Source organism: Geospiza fortis, unplaced genomic scaffold, assembly GCF_000277835.1.
Source record: "Geospiza fortis unplaced genomic scaffold, GeoFor_1.0 scaffold66, whole genome shotgun sequence".
Taxonomy (NCBI): domain Eukaryota; kingdom Metazoa; phylum Chordata; class Aves; order Passeriformes; family Thraupidae; genus Geospiza; species Geospiza fortis.
The window spans coordinates 1,345,551-1,372,986 of record NW_005054312.1 but is presented as its reverse complement, the minus strand read 5'-3'; the positions used below and the strand labels follow the sequence as shown (position 1 = coordinate 1,372,986).

Sequence of the window (27,436 nt, the reverse complement as noted above, 5' to 3'; positions counted from 1 at the left end):
CTCGTCCCTCCTGGAGGACTCGGAGGACGACGTGCTGAGCGACACGGAGTGTAGGAGCCAGGGCATCGTGCACTTGGAGCACGGCGAGGACACCAGCCAGGTAGGGGCGCGGGGTGAGCGGTTCGCCCGGGAGGCGCTGCCCCCTGGCCGGGCAGCTGGGCGCCTATCGGGCTCCTCAGGGGCCAACAGATGCTCCCGCTTGGAGTAAGGTTTCCGTGACCCAACTCCAGGAAAGCTCCGTGAAGCTCCTGTCCTGGGCCGGCAGCAGTGCGCTGTGGTGCACAGGCTGCTGTGCCTGTTGGAAAAGCGCTTCTGCACGTGGGCTCCTCAAAAAGCCGGCCAGGTGTGCGCTGTTTCTTTCTGCTGTGGAGTTGTACTTTACGTCCCAAGAATACGGGGAGGTGTTTTTTGATCATAAGTGGGTTGTTTTTTTTCTTTTTTTTCCAGTCTCCTGTGTCAGATGCTCAAAATAAAATTTTACCAGGCATTTCCCAGCAGGTATTTTTTGTCTCTTTCAGTCCTGGAGTCTGTGGTTGTCAATTTTTGAGCTACTTTTTGCTGTGAGCATGACAGGAGATGGGGAGGAGCTTGGAATGGATAGAATGCATGCTTTTGTCCATTCTGGCAGCAACACATTCTTCTCGGTAAATCCCCTCTGTAATTTGGTAGCTTTCATCCATGAAGTGCACTTTTAAAGGCATATAGTTAGTTGCTTTTTCATAGTCTTTGATGTATATTTCCCTGACTCCATATAGAGTGCTTCTCAGGCTTTTGTACCTGAAAAATGTAGCTTTAGTGAATTCCCCCTCCCACCTTCATTGACACTGCTGCTTAAATTGTTGTTCTACTGCCAAGTCATTTGTGCTGAATTGTTTTCAAGCACAACATATGCTTTGATAAAAAAGGTATAAAGAAGAAGTAATGCAACTTGTAGGTGATACCTCCAGCTGGACTTTTCTCATGGTAATTGTGCGTTTACTACTTTAAAGGACACATAGTACAGGAACTAAAATGCTGTGCACAATATTGGTTTTGTTTGCATCAACTTGTGGCCTGATTTTGGAAGAGAAAAAAAAGAGTTTTGTATTTCATCATTTTGACTATAAAGAAACCTGTAATAATAAGTCTTAATTTGTACTTTTGATTCTGAGATAGAATATGATTTGCACAAAAAAAAAAACCCACTTGTTTTGCTTTCTTTTCTAAAAGACACACTATGTGTTTTTGTGAAAGTAGCAGGAGAACAGAAATTAAAGACAATAAAAGGCCATGGGATCATTTGACTCAATATCCCTGCTGTGGCAATATGTGTGCAGCAAGAATTAAGTGATGATGCTTCAGCAGTAAGAGAACTCTGAGATGGCATCGTGGCATCTGGTTAAACTGTGTGTGAGTATAGACTGAAGCAAAACTGGTTCTTCAGATGAGAAGCTGTGCTACGTCAAAGCTTATGCTTCTGATTCTCTGAAGTCATTCGTACTGAATATGATATTAAGACCTAAATGATTGGGGCTGTATCCTTCCCTATAGTCTGAAATGCATGTATCATGTGAATGCTACTACTTTCTTTTAGGAAGTCTTTATAGTCACCTTTTAATTACAAGAAAATAAAATATTAAAAGAAGGTCTCTAACACTGATTTATAGACAAACTAAAAATATCCATATTATAAATGTTTTAAACTCTGAGAGACCATCCTGTTCACTTAGGTGTATGGGAAAACGAGGACTTCAATAGTATTATAATAATTCAGTTTTTGAAAAAGTTTTTGCAGTTTTCCAAAGTTTAGCACAGCTGCAGGACTGTTTAGTTCCTCCTTGGTAAAGTAAGTATTTCCTCAACTCAGGTGAAATACTTGATGCTTTAAAAGGCTGAGTTATGTTTCCATACCTGCAGTGTAGGGGAAGATGGGGCAAACTGCACCCAGGAGCTTGCATTCTGGCTGATTTTCTTTATCTCATTACCGCTTCTGTGGCAAGTCGTCAAACCAGAGCAGGGTCTGGTACCTAGGACTCTAAACCAGCAGAATTTCATGGCACTACCTAGTAAATTAAATGGGCTCACCTGCTCAGTGACTGCTTACATGGCTCATCCCTTCCTTGCTTGCTGCATTACCCACCAAGACCTGGAATCCCAGGAATCTGCTGTTTCTCCTGTGGTCAGGTGCACTGCCCTTCATCTCAGGTGGCTGCACTGTTTGCTCAGCAATATCTGGAGGCATCCAGGACAGTTCTTGTCATTGATGTCTTTTGGTACTGGACAATGCTGTCCAGTCATTTCTTCAGCAAAACAGTGACCTCATACTGTGCCAAAGTTGGAGTCTATGCTTTGAACCTCTGGGGGTTCAACTGTACAGGATGTGTCCTTTCAACTCGTAAATCTTGAGGCAGGATGAATGTTTATTTTAGAGTGGAAGGCTTTGGGTTAAAGGCACAAACATGCAAGTGAAAATAACTACAAATTTTAGGATACTCTGTGGAATGGTTTTATATTTTGAAGATTTTATTTATAAGCAATTTGGAACATTTTGCTTATATTTATTGTTTTCAGTGTATTTTCATAGGTGAAGGCTTGTTCTAAGAGTGGAACACAAAGGATAGAGACTTTTCTGAAGGAAACTGGAATCAGAGGTGGGCCAAAGTTTTCTGTTTCCTAATTCATGGGAAATTTTGACATTTTAAAATTTCTCTTGTATTGGGGAATTCCCTGAGACTTTTCTCTGGAAATGTTAGAAGTTTATTTGGAGCTTGGTGCCTTATGATTAAGCTCAGACCTGTGCTCAGGGAACTGCTGGGTTGTCAAGCCTACCAGGCTCCCCAGTGCCTACCAGGGACCTTGGAAACTTGCCCAGGTCTTCAACCGTGGGAGTAGAAGTTCTGATAATAATGTTCCTGTTATCAGAGCTTCAAGGCTTCCATCTGGAGACCCAGGAACTTGAGACCTAAGCTGAAGAAGGCCCTCCCAGACCTCTCTACTGTTGGTCTGGAGATCAAGACCCAGCTGAGTCTGGAATATTGTGGGCTCTCAAGCTACCTGTGCAGGACTGTGTGTGAGATGGGAAGCTCAGGAGCCTCAGTGTCTAGGGCTTGCTGCCCTGGAGTTCTCAGGCCTTAAATCCCAGGATGATATGCCTGGGAGTGCTGTCTCTGACTGTATTCCTTGGAGGAAAGTTCTCCTTGGTAGTTCACTTGGCAAACAACTTTCCAAGAGGATGAGTGATTCAGTTAAGTATTTCACAGAGCATTTGGGGTTGGATGGATTGATATATCATGATGATGTTAAATTTTTGTTTCTTCTTGAGCACAGTACGTGGGCATGTCCCTGGAGTGTTGGGGGCAGTGAATACCTTGGGGCTGATGACGGTGACAGTGCAGTCCCAGCCTGGCTCCACTGGGACAGTTCACATCTGGGCAGGCCCACCTCTGAGAGCAGCTCAGTGGGTGGTGTTCCTGTTTCTCTGCATAAGTTATTCATGCCATTTTGCAGTAATTAGCAGAGGCTTTGAAATGGGGCTATCCAGGCTTTCCTGAAAGAAGACCTTCCAACAGCGAAGGGATGGAAGTATGAGAGAAGCCTATTCTGCTGCTGTCCTGTTGGTTCAACTTGGGGTTTGTGAAAACCAGTGGTGAAAATCTGTGATAATGGAAACTGCATAATGCCATATTTGGATATTTGTAACTCTTGGCAGTAACCGAAGAAATATTGGTTATTTTTTAAATAGCCAACTGACAGAATAGATTTTACCCTATGGCAAAAGCTAACATTCCTGCATTTAAATGGGAAGCACACTTTTGTAGCCTTGCTTCATGCCATTGGGAGGTGTATAAACACAGCTGAATCTTGCAGTGAAAACACCAGTGGTGCCTTTATAGTAATGGAGAGGATACAAGAGTTGTGTGTTTTTGTCTTAATTCTGTGAATGAGCAGTTTTTAGAAGTATGAAGTCTGGTTAGCCCCTTCTTTGTTGGGACTGGGACTTTGAAGAGTGGTTTTCACAGAGAATAAATACCATGATAATGTACAGCAGCCTTTTGTCCTCCTTATAGGAGAATGTTATTTACTAGATAGAAACATGCCAAATAAATCTACTCATTTTCATAGATGTGACCTGTCATTCCAAATTCCTAGAACTGTAACCATGAGAACAGCTGACAGTTTGCTAGAGAAAAAGCAGTTCAGTTCTTGCCTGCAGTGATACCAGAAACTTTGGAGGATATTTATTAGTGAAGTGCATTTGGTTTGGTTTCATGGATCTTCTTAATTGTATTTTTCATAACATCAAGTACCTTAAAATGGACAAGTGTATAGAAAGGCACACACACTTAATAGCTAACTAACTAAATAAATTAATAAATACAGGAGGAAAGTTTTAACTACTTTGGCTCAGGGGTGGGTTACATAAGCTAATGCAGTAGAATATAATTGTTATTTTTAAATGAAGAATAGGAATGATGGGATGACATAAGTAAGACTGTTAATGGGATTTTAGCCTCCTCTCCAAAGGAAAGAAAGCTTGTGTAATCACTCTATCAATTCAATTTCAACTGCTTTAGTAGGTTTCAGCCAAATTTGGCAGCAGCATAGACATCTCAAAGTTTCTTCAAGAGCTCTTTAAAGTTTCACAAAGGTCAGACTGGGTGGAAGAGAGGAAACCAAAATAAATGCATACTTTTTATTCTCAGGGGGGAAGGTACCAGAGGAGATAAACAGCTGTGTTCTATTTCACTTGTTGACTGGCAAATTGCCAAGTGTACCCTGGCTAGTCCATAGGTGCTTCCATGCTGGATCCAGCTGCTGCAGGTAGTGTCTTCTCTCCTGAGGGTAATTAGCAGAAGGTGTGGGAGGGATCATACACTGCTGTGGGCTGGTGAGGTTAGGCAATGTGGAAGGTGCTCGTTAAGGCACAGGGGTGAAAGGGAGGAACTTATGAGGAGGTGTGGAAATGTTAGGGAGGTTGGAGGGCTTTTGGAAGAAGTTTATAGAGGACAGTAACAAGCTGTGGATACTCTGATAAGGGTGCAGGACAGTAGATACCAGTCGAGTAGCTTCTCTAGTGTTCTGCTCATGAGACAGCTGCTTTTGATGGAATACATTTCATGCTGCTAAAAACACACATATTTATAATGACAGTCCCAAATACTGAAATCTTCCTATTGTATACTGAACAAATTTGAGGCGAACAGCAGTAATGTTGCATGTTTGCACAGTACTTGGAACAAAACTCTGAAGTGAGAGCCATCTCTCAGTTTGAGGATGAATTCTTCACCACTGTACATTGCAGTGGTGGAGTATATCAAACCATCAGCAGTATCAGGTCTGATGGTGACTTTTTATTAGTAGTGTAGATTCTTGTCTGTAAGGAGATTGACTTAGCTGTTCCCAAATCAGGTGAGAGAGAGGCAATTAAATGCCTTATCAGATAAGAGTTTCTAATCATAGATATATCTGAAATAGATATAGGTGACTTAGACATTACAATATTCTTCTCTTCTGAATCAATTTCACTCTGATAGTTTTCATTTTTCATATGTGAAAGGACACGTTGTTTGGGCATACAGTCTAAAGCTGAAAGAACTCTGTGATAACTTTTCCCTTATGGACCTGCTCTGTTGGGTGTATTGTAGAAGTTTCTCTGCATGTCTACTTTTATAGTTCAAACCTCCTTATAATGCTTGTTTCAATTGGAAAGGTGAGAAAAAAGTAACAGCAACTCCTCATCACTGGGTGATGCATATTTAAAGAGGCAATACCTAAGTGTATTTTTCTCACACTATCATTGACTCAGCAGATTTGTGAAAACCCATGCCAGTCTTAATAGGAATAAGAGTAGTGGTTGGAGCAATAGTTTGGAAATTTTGCATGTCTGTGTATTTTGGGGTTCTGACGCTATTACCCCGTTAGACTGGTTTGATTAGAGTGAATATTTTTAACTGGTTTATTTGATTACCACGTGTAATTAGTGTGGTAGTTAACATATTCAAAAATTACCTCAACTCACATCTAAAGTTTATTATAAATGGAATGTGTTAAAGTGGATTGGTTTGATTAAATGCTCACAATGTGATGCAATTTAATGTTGGAAGCTGAGAATGCACATTGTATTTATGTGGTAAATAGCTGTTTTGTTTAGCAATGGCTGAGAAAAAACTAAGGATCATCATATGGCATTTTTGTAGTGATTATCTATAAAATGTGGTGGTAGAAAAAGTAATGTTAACCTTAGACATCTTGGAAGGAAAAGGTGATCTTATGTACAGTAGCAGTCAAGTCTCTCTTCTTCCTTCACAGTCAGGGTAGTTCTTGCAGTCAAAGGGGGCTGAGGCAGAGGAAATTGGCTTGTCAGTCCATGTTAATTTGAATCTTGCATAGCGTAGGTTTAAATGGAATTTAAGTGCTCTTCTCTACCAACAGAGCTTCATCTCAGAAGCTCACAAATTAGGTAAGGTGGCACTGTCTGTCCAAAGCATAGCATACCTGGGGAAAAATATAATAAAAAAAGGAGGGAGTGGGAGCAGGTGTTAGTGTCCATCAACTCCTTCTGAATAAAAGTGCAGGGAACGGGGAGAGGCTACCTGTTCATCCAGAGTCAGGCTCGCAAATAGCCTGGCACTGGATAACAGTGTGGTGGTGGTGGTGTTTCCAATGGTGGCGTATTGGTGTATTGTTTCCAATGCTTAACAAATTCATTCCTGTCAGTTATGGAGAATGCTTTCTGGGATAACACATAACCAGCAGCATTTGAGGGGATTTTTGTACTGATGAATGATGAGCTTCTCACAAGGGATGAAATCTTTTACATTCCAAAACATGTAGGTGTGAGACAGATTCTACAGAAACCTACCCTGAACCCATCAGGCCTGGCTATTGTTGCTTGTTAGCAAATCTTCTGTTCCTTGGCAAGCTTGGGAAGAAGTCAGCCAAAGACAAATCGACAGCTCATGTGAAGCAGTGATCATAGACTTGACATGTTCCAGATTTAGAGCTTGGGACAGACTCTCCAAGCCAGCTGGTGACTATAGCAAGCAGAGCACAGACACTGCTTTGTGGGAGCTCGCCATTAACCCAGAATCCAGGAGCCGTCCATATTTACAGGCTGAAATATCCAAGTAAGGTGATGCAGTGATGGAAACACTTTAAGCTGTTTACCTCAGCCCACTATTACCATGTTTATTTTACTCATATTCAGCTTCAGTCTGCCGCTTTATTCAGCCTTCTGACCTCATCAGTACGTGAGCCACATTCTAACAGAGGTGTGGTTACAGGTGATAAAGAATATGTATAGAAACTTGTTTAGTCTGGGTGTCATTGGTACTGAAATGTGTCTGATTCTTCCAGAGGATTAACAGGAAGCTGGGATGTTGCAGAACTGTATGAGTTAGTTAGTGGGAATGGCAGGGTTCACTTGGGATGTATCAGCAGAAACTGCTTCATACGACTTCATGTGTACTTTGTACACCTTTCATGTGATAAGAATAATGTCTCTTGATAAATTACATTGAACACTGCATAGAGAGAGAAGGTCTTTGTTTTCAGTGATGGTAGAAAATTATCATTAATTATCAATATAACTGATTTTGTCTCCTGATCTCTGCCACATCCCAACATAAAGTGATCCAGTCTTAGTTACAGCTGCATTCCCTACTCTGAGTTGCTGCAGAGAACACAGCTTTCTTTGTGTCTCAGCTCTTTTCAAGCAGCTCCATATAGTGAGAACACTGCGGCAGTTCTTTCTAGTGATGTTCACTCAAGACAGAACTATTTTCTGTGCTCTACTTCGTTTGCTTCCTGTGGTGGAGTGCTGAATCAAATGCAGGCTGCTACTTCTCACCTTTGAGGTGCTGGTGCTAGTCAGAGTCTGTGTGTTGTGGGCACACAAGAGATCGACAGAGCCCAGCTGTGAGGGATGTGTGCAGCCATCCCACTCCAGGCGCAGGAGGTGAGCTCAAGGAGGCTCAGCTGTGCACGAGGCAGCTGTGAATTGGGTTTTCCCTTACAAGAAGGCATCTCTCACCAACCAGCCAGCTCTGGCTCACTCTGCAGCACGTACTTTGGAAATGGAGGGAGCGTTGTTGCCGCATGTCAAGACTTTCCACTACTGGAACCTCTTCAAATGCTCTGAAATCACCACCTCTGCTGAAAATCTTCGAAGATTTAGAAGCATCTGGCACAGATCTGAGCATGTGGCACAGGTAGTAGTACTGTCATGTGCTTTCAAATGACCAATCTTAGGGGTACACATATTGCAAAGGGCAGCTGCAAGGTTCTAATGCAGGCTACTCAAGAGAAGAACTTGAGACATGAGGGAGGTAAGAGGGTTGTAAAATCTTCAGGTTATGTACCATGAGACAGAAGGGGAGTCACTGACAGGGATTGGGAAGGGTACTGGAAATGTGAGGGGAAGAGTAAAACTTAATAGGCAAGCAGATTATTGCTTTAAAAATCAAGGAAAATACATTCTCAAAAAAACCTCAGGAGAACATGTGACAACTATATTAAGAAATCATCAGTCAAACATTGCAAGTGTATGTAATGAAAGAACTCACGTTCCTGCAGTGTGGGTATGTTAATGTTCTACTGTCTTTCATAACAAGTAGGCATAGCACTTGATGAACAGAATTCATGACTTTCAACAGTTCTATATTTTCAGTCAACTCAAAGGATAAGTTACAGTTCCACAGTCACTGATGTAATGTATTGCAGAACCTCTGTTTATTCACAGATAGCTCTGCAACAGATCACAGAAAGGAGAGGCTGACTTCCCAATTTAACACGGCTGAATGCTGATGTGGAGAGCTGCTGCCTTTCACAGTTTCACAGTCCCTCTTTGCCTGAGAAGAGACTAGGGAAGTTATTTATGGAGACTTTCACCATGGCCAATAACTGTATTTTTTCATTCTCCTTTTGACTAACTTGAGAGTGAACCTTACTAGCAGAAACACTGAACATTTGTGCATGCAGCCAAAGTTAATGGAAGCTGTTCTACAACAGTATTGTACAGTATTGTATAACACTGGGTATTAGGAAAAGCAAAGGTTGATACCTCAGTTTAAGCTTTCAAAATTAGTTGTACTTTTCACATTAACCTATCTTTCCTTCACTATTTTTCTCTGTAAGATGAATAAACCCCTTCATTTAACGGGTTGTGAGAACAAATTCACTAACATTTGGAAAACAGTGTACTGCTGCTGTAACGATTGTCCTTAAGTTTGTAACGAAAACTTCAGTTCTGAAAATTTCTAACTTCTGAGTGCTCAGTTTTGCATTTAAGGCATTATTAAAGTTCCAGCTCAAATGTAATTCTGGATCTGAACATGTTCCAGGAGCAGAAGGTGCTGACATCTGGCAGTGATGTTTCATCCTCTCTCCATTCCCAAAGTGTGTGCTGTGGAACAAGGCAGCGCTGCCTGGCCCAGGTGAGGTGCCCATGCTAGAGAGGGCACTCACTGCAGGGCTGTACTTGGAGATGTGCCCTCTGGTGTGGGGAAAACCTAGTTCACAGCTCCTTGCTGCACAGCTGAGCCTCCTCAAATTCCCTCCTGTGTATGGCTGAACACATCCCTCACAGCTGAGCTACACTGATCCCTTGTTTGTGCTGTGCCGAGCAGTCTCCACAGAAGGTAATTAACTACTAATGAGAGTCTACTGCAAATTAATTTGAGGTTATTACAATTTGCCAGGCTTTGTCAGGTTGACTTCTGTTCCTCACATTGCTTACTCCTGCTTTGAAAACACTCCTCTTCCTAGATTTCAGGTTCCTTCCTCAAAATACAAAGTTAAAAAGCTTTCAAGAGGATTCGCTAGAAATTTTGTAGCGGGGTCAATATGAATCTTTTTCTAGCCTTGGAAACACCTCAAGTTTTTGTTAGAGTTGTTCAACCTGAAGCAAACCAGAGTTTTAGCTCTTTTTTGAGGTGGTTAACTTAGAGCAAATCACCAGAGAATGAAATACATACAAAGAATTCTTGTGCATTGGTGCTTTCCTGGTTGTGCAGGAAATCTGGGTTTTGGGACCCTGGTCTTCTGAAAGAGGCAGAGCTAGAGAAGACTGTATGGCCTTTGTACTCTTCTCCTTCATTGTATGCTTATGTGATGCAGCAGAAAGGATAAAAATCTGTGTGAACAGTGTTTTTGCATGCAGATCAGCTGTTATCTTGTGCGGGGTTTGGGTGGGTTGTTGGCTAAGTGCACTTGACCTGAATATTCTAATAATGACAAGCTCTGCTTGGTGTGGGCTCCCTCCTTTGCCACCCATGTATGGCCTGTAGGGATGGCATCGCTGACCCCACAAAGGGTCAGCTTTGTTCAGAGGAAAGTATAATCTGAAGAAACTAAGAAACCTTCCAATGCTTCAGCTCTCACTTTTCATAGTGCAAAATGCTGAGTATCAGAATTTTGAGCTAATAATTTGATAAAGTTTGTATTGTCTTGCTCAGTGGCATTTAAACAAGGAACTTTTTTGCCTTCTTTGTACTAATCCAGAAGGAGTAAGCAATTAAATCCTGAGGTTACTCATTTCAGGACAGATCCTGCCATTCTGTTGAAAAACCTATAAAAGGATTTTAAAGTGGCGACTCCTGACTTTCAGGTGCTTGGGTTTGGGCACTAATCAGGCCCCTATAAGAGTTTCATGAGTTGTTTCCTCAAAATTTATAGCAAGACCACAGAAAATTATTGCTTTCAGCAAAGACGCCAAGAAAGGGAGCAAGTCCTGAGCTCTGTAACAGTCCAGTGATAGTTAATCACTATGCCAACAGTCTCCAAGTCTTTTTCCAGTAATAGGACTGGCTGATGTCCTGATTATGATTTCTCATTCCAATATTAAAACTGGAGTGACACATAATTAATCATCTGTCTTCTGCCCCTATTTATCCATTGGGATTTTCCACATCATCTCTAGAAATATGTCTTCTTCCATTGCTATAGTTATGTGCTTTGATCCTAGTCTGCCTTTTCAGCCCTCTGATTTTACAGGAAACAGTCCTGTCTAGGACTACAGGATGAATGTAGCCAAACCACCAATATTCCTTTTACATTGCATTCTTTAAGAAAAAGAGCAGATGGGCAGCAAAATCCGTCTTGTCTTGTGAAGTAACTTCTCTGTGTGGCCTGTTCCCCTGTGTCCAGTGTAGGTCATCACCCATCTGCAGATGACATTTCAAATGTCTGTCTTCTCTTTGTTGAACCCTGGTAAATTGATATTGGTTGCTCTTGGGTTTTGCTACCCATGTCCAATGTGGCACAGAAGCTGCTGTTTGCTCCATATACCAGGAGGCTGGTGTAGGTGGTTGTGTAAGATACGGGAGTGTGGCTTGCAGTTCTGTTGCTAGGAGCCAACAGTATGAAGTTCTTTGAAGTTTTATGGGGGTTTTTAAATCTCTTTTACCATGAGATAATAATTTTGGTAGATAAATTGTCCTTATAAACTACACCCTTTTTATTTTACTTTATTTTTAGGTGAGTTTGCATCTTAATAATTGGCAATTGATGTTTATGCTTCTACAAAGGTGGGATCTCCAGCATCCTGATGGTGAACGCAGCTTTACCTTCCGGGCAGAGGAAGCATGCTCCATAAAACACATTTGCTATTGTTCAAACACCCACAACTCTTCAGGAAGACAGATGCCTCGTTTCAGTTTCAGTCTTTAGTTGAGTCACTCATGCTTATGTAAGGTTTGAATTTGATTCTCTTTCTTAAGGCTACATTATGGAAATTAAAATCTTAAATAACCCCTTGTCTCTGGGGCTAGCTGCTACTGATACAGAGGAGGAATTCAACTCACTTCTCTTACGTTGTTCTGTTGACAGAAATTATCTTTTGATCCTGTAGTTTTGCTCAAGGGAGATGTCATCTTTCTCTGTATTCCTTACATAGTTCTTAGGGCTGACTTGGGGAAGGAAGAGTTTCTCTAATCTTAGGTTTGTGTCAAAAACCAACCTTGTAAGACTCTTGCTCCAATGGGATAAGGTGAAGAGTACTAATTTCCATAGAATTACAAGTTTCTTAATCATTGCCACATTCCATTAATAGGAGCGTGGATTTTTGTTTGGTTGGGGTTGTTATTTTTTTGTTTGTTTCAAAATCCTTTCAACAGAGTGATTTGGAATAATCTCACAGTTATACTGTGTTGAAGCTTGGAGTTATTAAAGTGGTTGAAGGATGTGGCTTTCCCCTAGGTAAACGCCACACCCCACTCAGTAGCAGTGCCTGCTGCATGTTGACACTTGCATTCCATTGCCAGGGGTGGGCCCTGTTTGAACAGTGCAGTGCACTGCAGGTGAGGCAGTAACCCCTTATGCTTCCTTAGAGGATAATGGAAGAGGCAGTTCAGAGGGGACAAGGCAGGAGAGGTGGAGTACTGGACTTTGTCTTGTGATAGATGGAAGAGCAGTTGGCAAACTGCTACTAGTATATATGCGTGGTCTGTTTTTTACATGATGTATTTTTAGACTCTCATAATCATTTTCACTTAACATTGAATTATTGCTTATTTGGGTACTTGACTGTCTTATTTGAGTGCCTCTAATTTAGTTTACAAGCACTAATTACTTAAATTATTCAACAGTGTTCTGAGGTAGAGTTGTTATAACCTGCAGTTGTGGGAACTGGAGCAGAGAAAGGGCGCATATCTGGACCTAGATTCCATATTGAAGCAGTGAAATTTGCTGAGATCTTTTGCAAGTGAGTGTCTGACAGTTTAGGATGTTAGAAGCTGAATTATCATGGTAGGAAAGAAAAGTTATGTGAAAACGTTTTAAAAATCAATATCTATCAGTAACCTCTCTATATGTATGTAGATATATACATGCAGGAACCTTAATTCTGTCCTTGTGCTTCCTATCCTTTCCTATAGAAAAAATTATTTACAGTACAATAGTCTTCCACTGTTACATTTCTTTCAGGCAGAATCTCAAAGTTGTGTGGGATGCAGTTTCTGGGGCTGTTACATGAGGATGTCTGAAAGCAGGGTCAGCTTTCAACATGTGACCACTAACCCAAACTGCTGGGGATAGAAAGACAGGGATCTTTGACCAATTAGTAGAAAACAGTTTTGCAATTCCTGTTGGATGGTAGTGGTTTCTGGAAATAGGAAAGTGTAAGTAGAAAGGATAAGTATTAAAATTTTCTTTATTTCTCTTTGTCTGTTCAGACTGGAGATTCTGCTGTGGCCTCTTGAGTCACTGGGATATTGAAGTGATGGTGTGCCTAGCCCTGAGCCGCTGGGCAGGCAGGATAGAGCTGTGTCTCCAGGTAACAGACTGCACCACCATTGCAAATGAGATGCAGCACATGCTCAGCTTCCTTCCCAAGTTCACTCAGGGGAGATTAGTTTATTGAAGTTATTTCCTGGCTTCTTGCCAGAACACAGTCTCCCTTGATGTTACACAGAAACCACACCTGATTTAAACTGATTGGCACTTGTAGTACATTTGGATTTGAGGTCATGCACAGTTCACAAATGACAAGTTTGCGCCTTAACAAGTTGTGATTATGTTTTAGGATAAACCTATTTATTGGTCTGTGCACAGAGAAATGCGGATCTGTTTGGATTTTAAGTATTACCAAATATTCATCCTGTTTGCAACTGATAGTTCTGTGTCCTACCTGATAGGATGCTGGGCCTATTTTATCATGTAAAGAGTGTTGTCTTTCTAGATGTCCCCTTCTCATGACTGGAGAAGTCAGTCAGTGACCCATGAGATGTGAAAGACAGGCAGAGAACTGTCAATTTGCTAGACTGTTTCTGAATATTTAAACTGCAGTTGTTTTGGAGGTTAAGAAAGATTTCTTTCCTTCTGCCACACCATCTGCTAAAGGGATGTTTGATTTACCACATATCTGTTCTGGGTGATGGACAGCCTGAATAAATCTTGAATGTTTGGGCTCTGAGTCAACTTTCCTATAGTGAGGAACTTTCCATTTACTTCTTGGATAGTAACATTTCAGTTTCCAGCAAGACTGATGTTTCGGCAGAAACCTGGTAGGAGCAGAATGTCATGGATTCAGCTTTCCTGTGCTTGGTAGGGACCGGTGGCAGAGCTCCATCCTGTTAGAGACCCAGTCTCTTTCAGAGCAGACCACAAGATGTGAAAGTAGGGGTAATGGCCATATTTAATACCTGCTATGGAAGGCAGACAGTTTAGTATCCCTTAGAACAGAAAACATTTATTCTTGTTGAATTAAAATCTATCTTTCAATCAACAGTATCGGTGTTTGCAACGAATCTGTGAGATAGATGAAGGAAACCCTTGTGACAAGGTACCTTTGAAGCCATATAACTTTATTATTTTGTCTTTTGGCCCAGGAATAATGTAGAAGTTGCAGAAATTTCAACTGGTAATAACCAGAAACAAAATGCCAACATAGATCCCTGCAGAATAGTCAGCAGATTGTGGCTCTTGGTGCTCTTTGCAGGAGGACAAACAAGGCTTTGCTTCTTTGTAGTTAATTTTCCTCTGATTTAGAGAGGAACTGCTCCTGGACTGTACAAGTAGAATCCAGCTATGGAGTGGGACATGGGATTCTCCGCTCCTAGTAATTGAGTCTGATACTGACCAGCCATTTCTCTTACCTTCACTTCTTCCTTTAGTCCAGACATAATGAACATCCAGCAGGCTTACCACATATCCTAAAGAGTAGCAAAACCAAATTATGTGTGCATCTCACTGCATGGTGAGGCACCACAGGGGAGAAAACACAGGAACCTGAGGCTTCTGACTTGCAGTATTGTTTCTGCTTATTACATTAAGTGTTTCTCATGACTCCGAAGATTTAGCCCAGCCCATCCTGAGTGCAGCACAAACAGGAAATGGAAACCCTGCAGTCAGAGGATCCACCTGCCAAATGCTGGTTGAGCAGCTGTGGCGCTCACCCATGGCTGAGTGCAAAGCCAGAAGCATCAAGGGCTAAGAACAGTCTAAGCACTTTTTCTTCTCTAAGGTTGGAGGCTGGAGGGTGAAAGAGAGGGAGGGAGAGTTGAAGGTGTGTTCACAGTTTGCCTGGCAGTCTGATGAGAGGTGCTGATCAGGAGGCTGCTTGTGTAGCATGCAAACTGCTGCTCTTTAGGAGTGCATGTTCTCCCTTGCTGTTGATTATCAGTCTTACAGCTCCAGCTGGCACTCCTACATCATGGGAAGATCAACTGTGTGACAAAGCAGGGAGTGTTAAGTTCCTTTGGGAACTTAGATGCGGGGATGGTCAGGGCTGCCAAGGCATCCCTTAGGTGGAGAGGGCTCCAGGATATCCTTGACCGGGGATGTGGTTACACTGTATTCCTTGAGCAATAGCTGACAGCATTTGAGGTGACACCGCTTCCCTGGCAGGAGGCCATTTGCTGTGATTTGGCCAGATGATCAGTTGGCATTGATTGGCACAGATCTCAGTGTGAAGAATGATGCTGTTGCCTGTCAGGGCACAGACTGTCCAAAGCCCATGCTTGCAGCTCCGGACTCTGGACCAGGCTCATAATGCAGTTATCATAATGCAGCATTCTGGCCCCAAATAGTTTTTTGTCTAGTCAGAAACACTGACTGCTCTGTGGATCAGTGTTTGGTGCTTCAGGAACCTGTTTCCTGCCCAGGACCAAGAGAAGGTGAAATGTGGTAATAATGGGGCTGAGTTACTGTAGGAGCCTTGCCCTACCTTGGGAGCTGAATTAAGTGTTGCACTCAGGAGTTCAGTGACAAAGGTTTGTGTGAGGGTTCACTCACATACATTTGGGTAGCATTCTCCTACTTAACTTGCTCTTTCACCTCCCACCCATTGAGATCTTTGTCTCAATTTGTGATTCATGTCTGATTCAGCCAAGTGGGTAGTAGACTTGGCAGCAAGAATCTCCTGAGCTTGAGGATTCCAGGAACCTTTAATAGGGGGCAAGAGCACAGAAACTGGCTGCTGAAAGTATAGAGTGCCTTCTATGATAAATTCAGGGATTGCTGTCATTTTTGTTTGGGGCATTTTTGTTTTAGCTATGGGAAAATCTTGTGCCTTGCATCCCTACACAGAACCTTTGTGGATATTTCAGTTATATTTCTCCCAACAAATATGGTAAAAATGTCATGTATGCCTCACTTGCTCTGTGTCTTGTAAGGTGTTCTAAGTTTCTTCAAATACCAGATGATCTCAAGCCTAGGACTTGTTATAGTACCAGATGATCTCAAGCCTAGGACTTGTTATAGTCTGGATAATTATAAAAAAAACTAATGGAATTTTGATCATCTGCAATCAAAGGCTTTTACAATCTGCTTTAGATGTTTTAAAAGCATGCATGAATGTGTATGCATATATTACTAGAAGAAACACTGAGGATAATTATGTTTTGCTAACATTTGGCATAAAAATGTTAGCTGGTTCAGGGTCTGGATCTGACTAAGATGACTGCTTGCCTGTTTCATATCTGCAAAGACAACTACACTAAGCCTCAAACTGAAAGAACTCAAAACCAGAATCCCTTGATAGGCAAATTTTGTGACTGTAACCAGAAAGATACTGTGTTGCTCAGCAACTCTCACTATCTTTTTAATCTTTTTTTCTTATATAACATCACTCAGATCTTCAGTTCTCTCCATGAGGTGAAACCATATGGTGAACTGTCCCAGAGCTATACTCCTTGAGAAAATGAAATCCCTAATAACCATTGAAACTGGCTGCTGGGAAGCTGCGCCTATGGAACAGTCTTTGGTTTGGGGAAACTGTGCTGATAACAACTTGTCTTGGTAGAGTATCGTGATTTTGCCAAAACAGTAGATACGTTGCTTAAGTGTTATGTGGTTTGGTTTTTTTTTTAGTAGATTATAATTGTAGTACTGTTGTTATTGACTACATTCAAACAGAGAAAGAAGCAGATCTAATTACTCAGTAATTAAATTAGGCCACTAATTTTCTTGGTTGTGATTTGCTCAGAATTATTTCTCATGAAAGCTTCTTATAGTAGTGGCAGGTATTGACTGTGTTGAAACAGATGAAAAGAAAGTTTTGTTTCAGCTAGGTTTAGTCCATTATAATAATATGTTTAATAGCTTTAGACCTACATTTAAGTTCTTTACCTGTGTAGGCCCAATATGTCAGGTGAAAGCCAATTCAAAAAAAGTGGCAAACAGTAGTGGTGAAAGCAGAAAACAAATATATTTTAATTTTCTAAATTGTTTAAATAATTTAATAAAATGGCATAAATAATTAGGAAAACAAATTAGTCTTCAAACTTATTTCAGTTTTAATAAACTATGGTAAATAAAGCAGTCAAGGGTTTTGTAAATAAAATTAACTCAGAGGTTTTATAAAACATTTTAAGTAAATGTATATAAAAGTAAAAAAAAGTGTATATAAAAGGTAAAACTGGAGGCCAAGAAGGCCAATGGTATCCTGGAATGCATTAGGAAGAGCATTTCCAGCAGGTAAGCAGGTCTAGGGAAGTGATTTGACCCTTCTACTTAGCCCTTGTGAGGCTGCATCTGTGCTCCTCAGTACAAGGGAGACATGGAGCTCCTGGAGCAGGTTCAGAGAAGGGCTTTGAAGAGGATTAGGAGGCTGAAGCAACTCTTATGAGGAAAGGCTGAGGAAGCTGGGCCTGCTCAGCCTCAAAAAGAGAAAAATGAGAGGGGACCTCATCAATGTCTATCAGTGCTCAAGGGAGGGTGTCAGAGGATGGAGCCAGACTCTGCTTGGTGGTGCCAAGCAACAGGACAAGAGACAGTGAGCAGAAACTGAAGCACAGGAAGTTCCACCTGAATAGGAAGCAGAACTTCTGCAAGTGGCCAAGCACTGGAACAGGTTGCCCAGCAAGGTTGTGAAGTCTCCTTCACTGGAGATAGTCCAGAACCTTCTGGATGCAATCCTGTGCCACGTACTCTAGAATAGCCGTGCTTGGGCAGAGAGGTTGGACCAGATGACCCACTGTGCTCCCTTCCAACCTTACCCATTCTGTGAAGCAATAATAAAACTGTAGAAGGTACAGTTTAAAAGAAACAGTTATGAACAGAAAGTGACCAGCTGCTCACGCTGATACTTAAGCCACCTGTGTGAGTAATATTGTGTGTAATATTGTGGACCTCCTGAGGATTTGTTGTGTCACTCAGAGTAATAAGGGTGCTAATGTGTGACCAGGAAGGAAGAGAAGAGGGGCAAAAAAGCCAACCCAGCAGAAAGGTGAGCCACTGGAGAATGACTAATTCTGTGCCTGGATAAGTCATAACTGATACCCAGTTTAGTAATTCTTGGTATTATTTTTGGGCCTCATAGAAGGCAGTTCCAGCCATTGACTGGTCTGACGAGTTCCCAGACACTTTTTGCGTTTCCAGACACTGTTGCTGTGGTTACTGTGCCCCAAAGGAGGCCAACACTCATCACCTTCTCATGTGCCCGCTGCTCACTGTGTTGGCCAAGATCCCTGGGCAAGGGGTTGCTCAGTGCTCCTGCATTTTGGGCACATGGCTCTTACAGGATTGTTCTGAAATGCACATAGTAACTTTTTTGATAATTATAGTTTTCTATACTCCTTACAAGTCCCTGTGGAGGAACTTTGTTCCTTCTAGGAGTTGGTGAGACACTGAGTAGGCAGTGGCAACCAGCATTACAGATTAGATTTCAGCCCCCATGTCCCAGAGTGGCAGAATTTATCCTAAATGATGTAAAGACTTTAAGAGAACAGTAGGTAATGATGACTGACAATTAAGTACTCTTTCTTATAGCCTTCTAGGAAAAAAAAGGGATTACTAAAAAAATTTCTCATTATCCTTTTGTTTCTTGCTGTCATAATAGCTTTCTTATGTAGGCTTTGTATTATGCACAAAGACAAAAAAAGACAACAGGATCTTGGGTAAAGAAATGGCTGAAATTTACCCAGTGAAATGATTCAGTGGTCATTGTTTACACTTGCCTAACAGAATTTCCATGATGATTTACCAGCTCAGGCAAGAAATTACACCTCCACTCTGCTGCTGATGAAATCATGGATATTTTTAAAGACCCTGTTGATTTATATGGAATTTTAGTCTTCTTTTGTTCTTCAACTCATTATAGTTTCAAGTAATATGCCAGAATTATGAAAACTAAATTACTTCATTTTTCTGAAGAAAAGGTTTTTCTTATTCCCCCAACGCTTCCTAATTTAGATGTGGCTGGTGTTTTTAATTATTGTAATTGCTGAAATTCCTAAGTGAAACAAATTCTTATGTATGTTACCTGTTTGTTATTTCTTGCTTGAGGGTAGTTGCATGTGTTTCAGACATTCACAGAACTGAGATATTATTGTTTTATTTTTACCCTTAATAAGTGAGAGATTTTATTTATTTTTCCATAGAACAGCAGAGGAGTGTTCAGGTCCCTATGCACTGTTGTCTTTAGGAATTAGAGTGGCTCTCCGGTTCCTGAGGAATTAAGCATATGCGCAGAGACATGCTAGTTGTTCTGTACTGCCTGTAGCAACTAAACAGTAGCAACTGCAACAGTAGCAACTAAATAAGCCCCATCCAATTCAGGGAGTTTGCCCTAATCTCTTCTGTGAGCTTGCTTGTTAGTATGTTACAGCTCTTGTCCGGCAGTGATGGGAGGGTTTCAGGAAAGCCTAGCAGTTCCTGGAGATTTATTCTTGGGGACAGTGGGGTCTGAGGCCAAACTGCTTCAAATGGATGAAATACCTCCCAGAGAGTTCAGTGGATTTTCATCAGGCAAGGCATATATCCTCTGGTGTATTTGTGCAGGCTCATCATGGCTGTGCCTCTGCACACTGGTTGTGTGTGAAGTTGCATGCTTATCATGAGAAAAGGCCAGGAGAAATGTGGGCTCGCGCAAACCAGTGGTGCTCAGTTACTGCTGCCCTTTGCTCTCCCTTAAAGGATAGACAGGATGGCAGCAGCCACCTTTATCCAGGGTAGAATAGGTGGGGAATACCTCACCCAGCCAGCATCTTGTCTGCATATGCACTGAGCAGGTCTCTACATCTGCTGCATGGATGTGTGATTCTCTTCAGAGCTGTGCTTCAAATTTAGGAAAGTGAGTCAAGAGAGTAATCCAGGTAGCAGATCAGATACCAAACCACAGTTCCTTTGCTTGCACTGTGGCTGCATTGCATTAATTGCTTCTCCCCTTCTGTTCCCTGAAATTTTGTCCAGGGGCACATGTGCCATGGCACAGACTGTCACATGATCTGCCCCATTGGCAGAAAACTTGCTTTTCCCTCCTTAGTGCCCCTCACCTTTTGTGTGTTGCTCAGGGGTGTTTATATCATGTGTCTGTTAAAGTTCCCATCGAGTAACTTATGTGCTGAGTCTAAGAATGTTAATATTTTTCAGGTTTGCTTCTTGACTCTTTTGGAATGCCTTTCTTCTTACTGTTGGAAAACTCTTGAGCATGTTGAGGCATATAAAACAGCATCAGTGATGTCAATTCAGACAATCCTGAATGCAGAGATACCTGAGTTTCTCGTGGGAATCTAGAAGAAGTGAGGTCTTGGAGAAACCCAGGCAGAGAAAAAAATTGAGGAAGACTAGCAGAAGAAACAGGAGCAGAGGGAGATAAGGCTGCAAATACAGATGGGCAGTGGTAGAAGCCCTCTTTGCCATTGCAGCATAAAGCAGTGATTTGAAAAGCACATAACGCCATTGCTAACAAAGAAGAAGAGATCTTGCTTTAGAAATAGAAGTGAGAATGATTCCTCCTACAGCAAGCACACAAAGTTTCATCTTCCCACTCACACCACTGCTCTACCAGCATGCAGCCCTGCTTGCATCCTGGCAATTTGTACCCTGGGTTGAGTGAGCTGGGAGACTAGAAATTGAGGTAAAGTGAAACTGCTGAACCCCTGCTGATGGCAACACTCCCCACAGGACAGGTCTGAAGGCAGTCCTTTCCCTCCTAGCTTGAGCCTTCTGCTTTCCTTATCTTGAGGGGGAGGAGAGGTTTGTGAAGAGATTATTTAAAATTAAAAAGGTAAATAAAAATTGTCAGTGTCTGTTTACTGGATGAGTAGCTTAAACATCCTTATCCAAGGCAGCTGTAACCTAATCAGCCAAAGTCCACTTGAGCTGGGGCTGGTTTTGGCCCATTGTCTCTCCTTCACGCCCACAGTACAAATAAAAGCTTCAGCTTCTTAGCATTTGGTGGGAGGGAGGAGGCAGGAGAGCCACTGGAGTGTGATGTTGCATTGACAGTTGATGTGCATTCGTTGAGAATCTGTGCCTCTCGTTACTGGTGCGTGCAGCAGCGTGACAAGTCACTGGGAGACAGGATGCAGTTTGTTAGGAGTGGAACTTTATGACGTGTGGGGGGTCTTTATGGCAGAGTTATGGAGCAATGTTGACTTCTGGTTAAGGGATGGGGAAAAACCAGTGTTGCCCTGAAAACTGGTCTGGAATCTTAAAAAACTAAATCTTTGGGAGGGGCTACATTCAAAGAGGTCATTTTAATTCATAATAATGGGGTTTTTTTCAACTATTGTTTAAATAACTTGAGATTCTGTCCTTCTGAAGTAGAAACAGCACAGTAGACTGAAGAGCTTCTGCTATGAGTGAAATCTCACAAATAAACTAGACAAAAATAATTTCTTTGCTACTTGAAAAGCAGTATTTACATTGCACTTTCCTCCAGAAGGAGGCTATGGACATATTTAAGTGGTGTTCAAGAGTCTCCCTCACAGAACAGCAGCTGGGTCTGCAATAGACATAAGTCACTGTTCAACACTGCAAGGCTGCAGTTTGGAGCAGCTTAAGGCAAATTTTCAAAAATATGAAATCCAAATAATATAGCATATGAACCTGCAGAAGTTATTTATGCAATTGGAGTTTAGCTAGAGCTAGTAACATCTGTGGAGTTTTAATAAGTGCAACTGAGTCTTCATAATTCTCAAACATCCAGGATTTTCTCTGGATGCTTCCTCTCACTGACACAGTATGTTTTCAAAAGTATCATTGCTGCATAGGGCACATATCTGACTAAGAGTGAATTAATTTCAGCTTGAACTCCATTAAAACCCAAAGTTTAATAGATAGAAGCAATCTCATTTCAGAGTAAGTATGCTCATATGGCAATTATGTTGTTATGTCAGTTTAATTTGAAGCATTACTTAAAACTTTCTTGTGAAGGCAAATCCTTAAAAAAAAATCACTTGTGTCTGTGGTTCATATATGTTCTTGATACATTCTAAGATAACTGCAGGTTTTTGCCCTCACACGGTGACCAGTGTTGCTGGAGGGTACCTTATAAGAAATGTTGTGTAAGTTAGTAAGTTTGGGGAAGCGTGGCCAGGTCAGAGAGTGATCTGGAGAGCAACATTTTGCCTGTGTATCATTTCCTGCAATTTCACATTTTCTGTTTTACACTTAGAGTATAGAAGACAATAAAAATTACTTATCCTAAGCACCTAAATCTCCAGATCAATATCCATGCTAGAGAAGACACAGTTGTTTCGAATGTGTATTTTCCAGTCGATGAGCAAGCACCTAAACTTGTTTTCAGTGTCATTAATACCTCCCATTGATTTTGGTGATTTCCAATTGAGCCATTGATAAACACTTCTGCAAGTGCTGCCTAATCCCCAGCTACACCTGATCTCAACAAAACCTCCTCAGCACTAAACTGTCATGCCATAAGTATAATGCAGCTCCATTTTTCTTCTCCAGCGGGGTGTTCTGTTCTAGTGATAGAAGAACTGAGCCTGCTTTCCTTGTTTGTCAAGCACTTTGGGATCCTTCCAACTGTAACATGAATGCTGGTGGGCTGTAGTTCTCTCCCATCTGGATTTGAGTTCCAGAGCATGAGACTTTTTCACTTTCTACTTTTTTTTTCCTGCCTTTGTGACAGAGCACTCAGCTGCTCTTTGTGAGCAGCTGTTCTGTTTCCCTGTCTGCCTGCAGCGGTACCCGGACAGCTGCAACCAAAGGTTGCCAGAGTAATGCCCAGCTTTGTTAAAAAGTAACAGGATTGGGAAAGAGGGGAGGGAGTAGGAAAATTCATGACCTGCAGTAGGTTCTACAGGACACTGTCAGTGGGTGCTGAGGGACCTGGGTGAGCTCCGTGTCCAGATGGAGATGCACTTTCTGTGCAGGTGTCCCAGTAGGATTTACCTGCTGACTTGGGGAAAGCTGCTAATCATGAGGTGAGGCTGAAGTTCTCTGGGAAAGGAAGTGTTGCTGACAGTGACAAGCAGCTTATGTGCATGTCTCATGGAAACTTAAACGTGCGAATGTGTGCATGTGTGTGTTCGTTCAGCGTCTGCTGTCCACATACTCTGTGACTCACACACGGAGGGCAAGGTGTGGCTAAGAACAGGCCTGTGACGTGCACTATGACCTTTTTTTTTCCCCCCTCCTTATAGGCAGCTTTCTTGTGCATGGCAGGACGTTATCTTTATTTGTCCATTCTTGGGTTTGTGTGCATATTTTTCCAACAATGATGATAGTGTTTGTTTTGTGGTTCCACCTTGGAGCACTTACACATTAGTGAGGAACAATTCAATGTGCATGAAGCTATGGAATGCATTTGTGGCGTGTCAGGATTTCAGCTTTTGCCCAACTTAAGATTTCTTTTCTTTTCCAGAAGAAAGCATGGCATACAATTAAAACCATGGTTAACTTACCAATCATCAGCCCCTTCAAGAAACGCTACTCATGGGTGCAGCTGGCTGGGCATACAGGTGAGAGGGGTATCTTCAGTGTGTTTGTCTCTGGAGTGAGGATGACTGCAGCATGGAGAACAGTCTTTCTCTGTTTACTTCCTTGCTTCAGGTAAAAAGGAAGCAGGCAATATCACACAAATCTGTGACCTAAAACATATTTCAGTTGTGGTGAGGATAGGGAAGTGGGAGTGTTATACCTGAATAAGGAGAACAGCAGGGAAGCAATGGTCAGACTCTGGAGAAGGGCCAGGCTTGTAAGGTGATATGTGTAAAATACTTGTTAGAGGGAAACAAGAGGTTGGGGAGATAAAGCCCTAATCTGTCTGGTGCTGTTGGTTGCAGTATGGGATTATTTTTCCTGACTGAGTAGCCAGTAGTTAGTTCTCTAGGAGGAAGGATTACTGTGCATGCCTGTATGTGCTTCAGCCCTGGAAAGGACAGTGTTTCTAACACCACTGCAAACTCCTCATCTGAATGTAGGTCCTTGGGTGGAAAACTAATGGGAAAATTGCCTTGTTGACCATGTTTTTGCATTGTGAGTCTGTCATTGTTCACTGTACGAGTGCAAGGAGCAGCTCGGTTGGTTCTAGTTTTGTGTCTGTAAAAATTGGTAGGTGTCCTCCTGGTGGAGGCTTAGTTTCATTTGTAAGGCAAAAAAACAACAAAGAGAAGTCAATGGGCTTGTGTCTCTCGTGCTTCATATAATTCCTGTGCAGTGCTGGTGGGGTTTTATTAGTACACATGTGGGCAGGCACCCACGCTGCATCGTGCTGTAATGCAGTATGTGAACCACCTCTGTGTATGCTGATGCCCTAATATGGTGCACTTCAAAGCTATGCTGAGAAATTTACTGAGGCCTAGAAATTGAGTAACTGTATTTCGCACAGTGTTGTTCTTGTGTCTGATCTGTATCACACAAAGTGCCAAGATGACCCAGTCTTAATGCAGTTTTTGTCACAGAAGTGTGGAGTTGGCTTCATCTGTGTGGAGTGAGGCACTGGTCATGTAATCATCACCCTTCTGGAGACTCACATAGTAGGGTGGAAGAGGAGAGTGAAGAGTTTAATAGAAGCTGATTAGGAGAGATACTGTTCCAGTTTCCTTTTAGCAGTGTTCTGTGGTTGAGTTTACTCCATCCTTTCTGCAGCTGTTCTTCTCTGATATGACAGTTTTTTTCTGAACTAGAACCTGAGCTGTTACCAGCCTTGCCCTTTTGCCAAGGCAGTGCCTGTTCTAGGATTTGTCAGAGAAGAACCAGTTTGCAATGGCTGAAGGATCCCGCTGTGGTAAAGGTTGAGTGTTATCCCCAGGGTTAGTGAGGCTCCTACTTTGGTGCCCACTTTATTTTGTCTCAGTTAAAGGGTGCCTCTGAATGAAACGTGCACTTTCCTCAGACGCTGTTGGCAGGTTGCAAGGATAGGAGAGCATTTGGAAACTCCGGACAGGTGGAGGCTGATTACTGCTAATTGTGGCCTCTGCAGATGTCATTTGTCCTGGATAGCATTCAGACACAGGGCTGTAAAAAGCACTTTGCCCTCCAGGCTGTACCTGCAGGGCATTAGCAGATAAGCAGGTTTCCAGAGGAGAGGCAATACCTGCAGGCAGGCGCAGTCACAGAGTGTGTGTGTGTGTGTGTGTGGAAAGGGCAGTGCCTGGCTTCTGTCTGGTTCTGGCTCTTTAAGTATCACTGATCGATGCACTGCCTCTGTCTGGACACGCTCAGCAGGTGTTTGTACCCTGTGTGAGGATTAAGGACAAAGCCAGTGCTGGCAGTGTTATGCAGCTTTAAAATAGCCTGTCAGAGGATTAATGATGAATTCTGCCTCGTGGCTTCTTCCTGTGCAATTTAGCAAGTGTAGTACTGTTTAATAACCTAGCAAAGATTAGCATAGAAAAAAATCCAAACAGCCCAAAGGCCTGAAGGAACTGCCCTCCTTAAAGCCATAAATTCTGACATGGGAATGTATCCAAACGGACTTTCACTGCTAACAATTGTTCGTCCTGTGTGTTTTATTTTTTATGGAAAGCATCTTATCTCTTCAGGGGAAATCTTTAACTGCTGCTATGAGACTGAGATAGATGAAACTGGAATGGTGGGGGAGGGGGTTTTTCTTTTGTGCTTGTCAATCTTGTCAGCAAGCGTTTGATTTTCTTTTTTAGGGAATTTCAAGGCAGCTGATAGTGGGAAGATTCTGAAACGCTTCTCAGAGAATGAAAAGGAGTGTTTTGAGCGATTGATGAAGGATCCACTACGCTCCTGCGTCCCTTGCTTCCATGGCGTGGTGGAGAGAGATGGCGAGAGCTACATCCAGCTGGATGACTTGCTCACTGATTTTGAAGGGCCAAGTGTGATGGACTGCAAGATGGGGATCAGGTGGGGTGAATGAAAGAGAATGTAGTTTCTCTGCATTTGAAGGAAAGGGGAGATGTGGTCGTGCTCACAGTCACCTTGGACAACCTGAGGACAATATGTCCCATTATTGCCAGTTTGTACATGGATTCTGGAAACTAGCTGACCTATATCCTCAAAAACTGTCTACATCAAGAAATGTTCAGGGGGGATTTAAGACAAAGTTTCTCTGCGATGGCCTGATAATACATGGGAAAAAATGACATGATTTATTCACTGCCAGTTCATTGAATCTTTGTGTATGCAGTGATTCAGAAAGCCTCACAAAGTAAAATTTCCATCTCCCAATGCAAATGATGGAATACCAGTGTGAAAGCCCATTTCCAATGCTTGAATGAGTCTTTGCTGGTATTGATCTTTTCTTTAAAGAGTTGACCATTTGTTCAGGATTGACCTGTGTTTTTCCCTACCCTGACATCTTGAGGTGTTGCCCTCTCTTTGTTCTCCAGGTTCTCACTTTCTTTTCCATTCATTGTCTGTGATTAAGATGAAAGCATCAAAAATACTATCTAAGCATAACAATGAGAAATTTATTGAGATCCTGGAGTAAGGTAACTACAGAGAAGTATCAGCTGTCATAGTAATCTTTCAGCTGGGATGTCAGCTCAGATGCTCAAGAGTTATTGTCATAAATTAGTTACTCTACTTACAGGAGTGCAGATATGCCTTTTCAAATAGATGCAAAATTTTAAATTACTTCGATGTAGCAGTTCTTCTGAACTGGTATGTTCAGAAGAAATAGGAGAAGGATTTGCAACAATACATACACATTTTGTTGAATATAGGTGACATTCTGGCAGTGAGTGGCATCATCTCCTAAATGCCATCCTGGTTTGTTACGCTGTGATGAAGAAAGTAAACTTCAGGCACTTGACTAAGTACAAGCTTTAGGAATCCAGTGGAATGTAGAAAACATGGATAGTGCCTTTCTAATGGCTACCAGATTAGCAGATTGAGTGATAAGGGCAAAATGTAGGAGTTTTGTGTCTCTTCACCTTCCTGTTCTTAGTTGCCTCTTCTGATTTGGAACTACTCTGATAATCTGCTTTACTCTAGTTTTTTCTATATGAAGAGTGACGCTGTCTTTCACTGAGATGCATAAAGTAAAACTTAAACTGAGGCCTAAAAAAATTACCCATTACTGTTTTAAAGTTTTTTGAGGAAAGAGAATGCAGTAGTCTTCAATGGCCCTATTTTTTTTAAAATTTCATTATAAGTGATCTCTCCTACCTCTCCTTTGAAAATGCAGTTCTATTTTTTGGCACAGTGGGAATTCAGCTTCCTCCTATTCTGTAACCAGGAAATAATCATAACTTGTAACAGCAAGTAAAGGTATAGTTAGAACAAGAAGTGGATTAGAATTCCTGATTCCTGGGGCTGTTTCACTAAATATGCCTGTGTACTGTGTACACTAAATATG

At 41.9% G+C, this 27,436-nt stretch overlaps 1 protein-coding gene across 1 annotated transcript in view; it reads left to right on the top strand.

The window, feature by feature from the left end:
* Positions 1-6: 6 nt before the first annotated feature.
* Positions 7-27,436, top strand: part of ITPKA (inositol-trisphosphate 3-kinase A) — a 38,993-nt gene continuing 11,563 nt past the window's right edge. Inside the window, exons 1-3 of the mRNA XM_031055833.1 lie at positions 7-100; positions 23,528-23,624; positions 25,767-25,980. Of these exons, the coding sequence (XP_030911693.1) occupies positions 23,555-23,624; positions 25,767-25,980 (284 nt within the window). The 5' untranslated portion in view covers positions 7-100; positions 23,528-23,554. The remainder of the gene's footprint in view (positions 101-23,527; positions 23,625-25,766; positions 25,981-27,436) is intronic.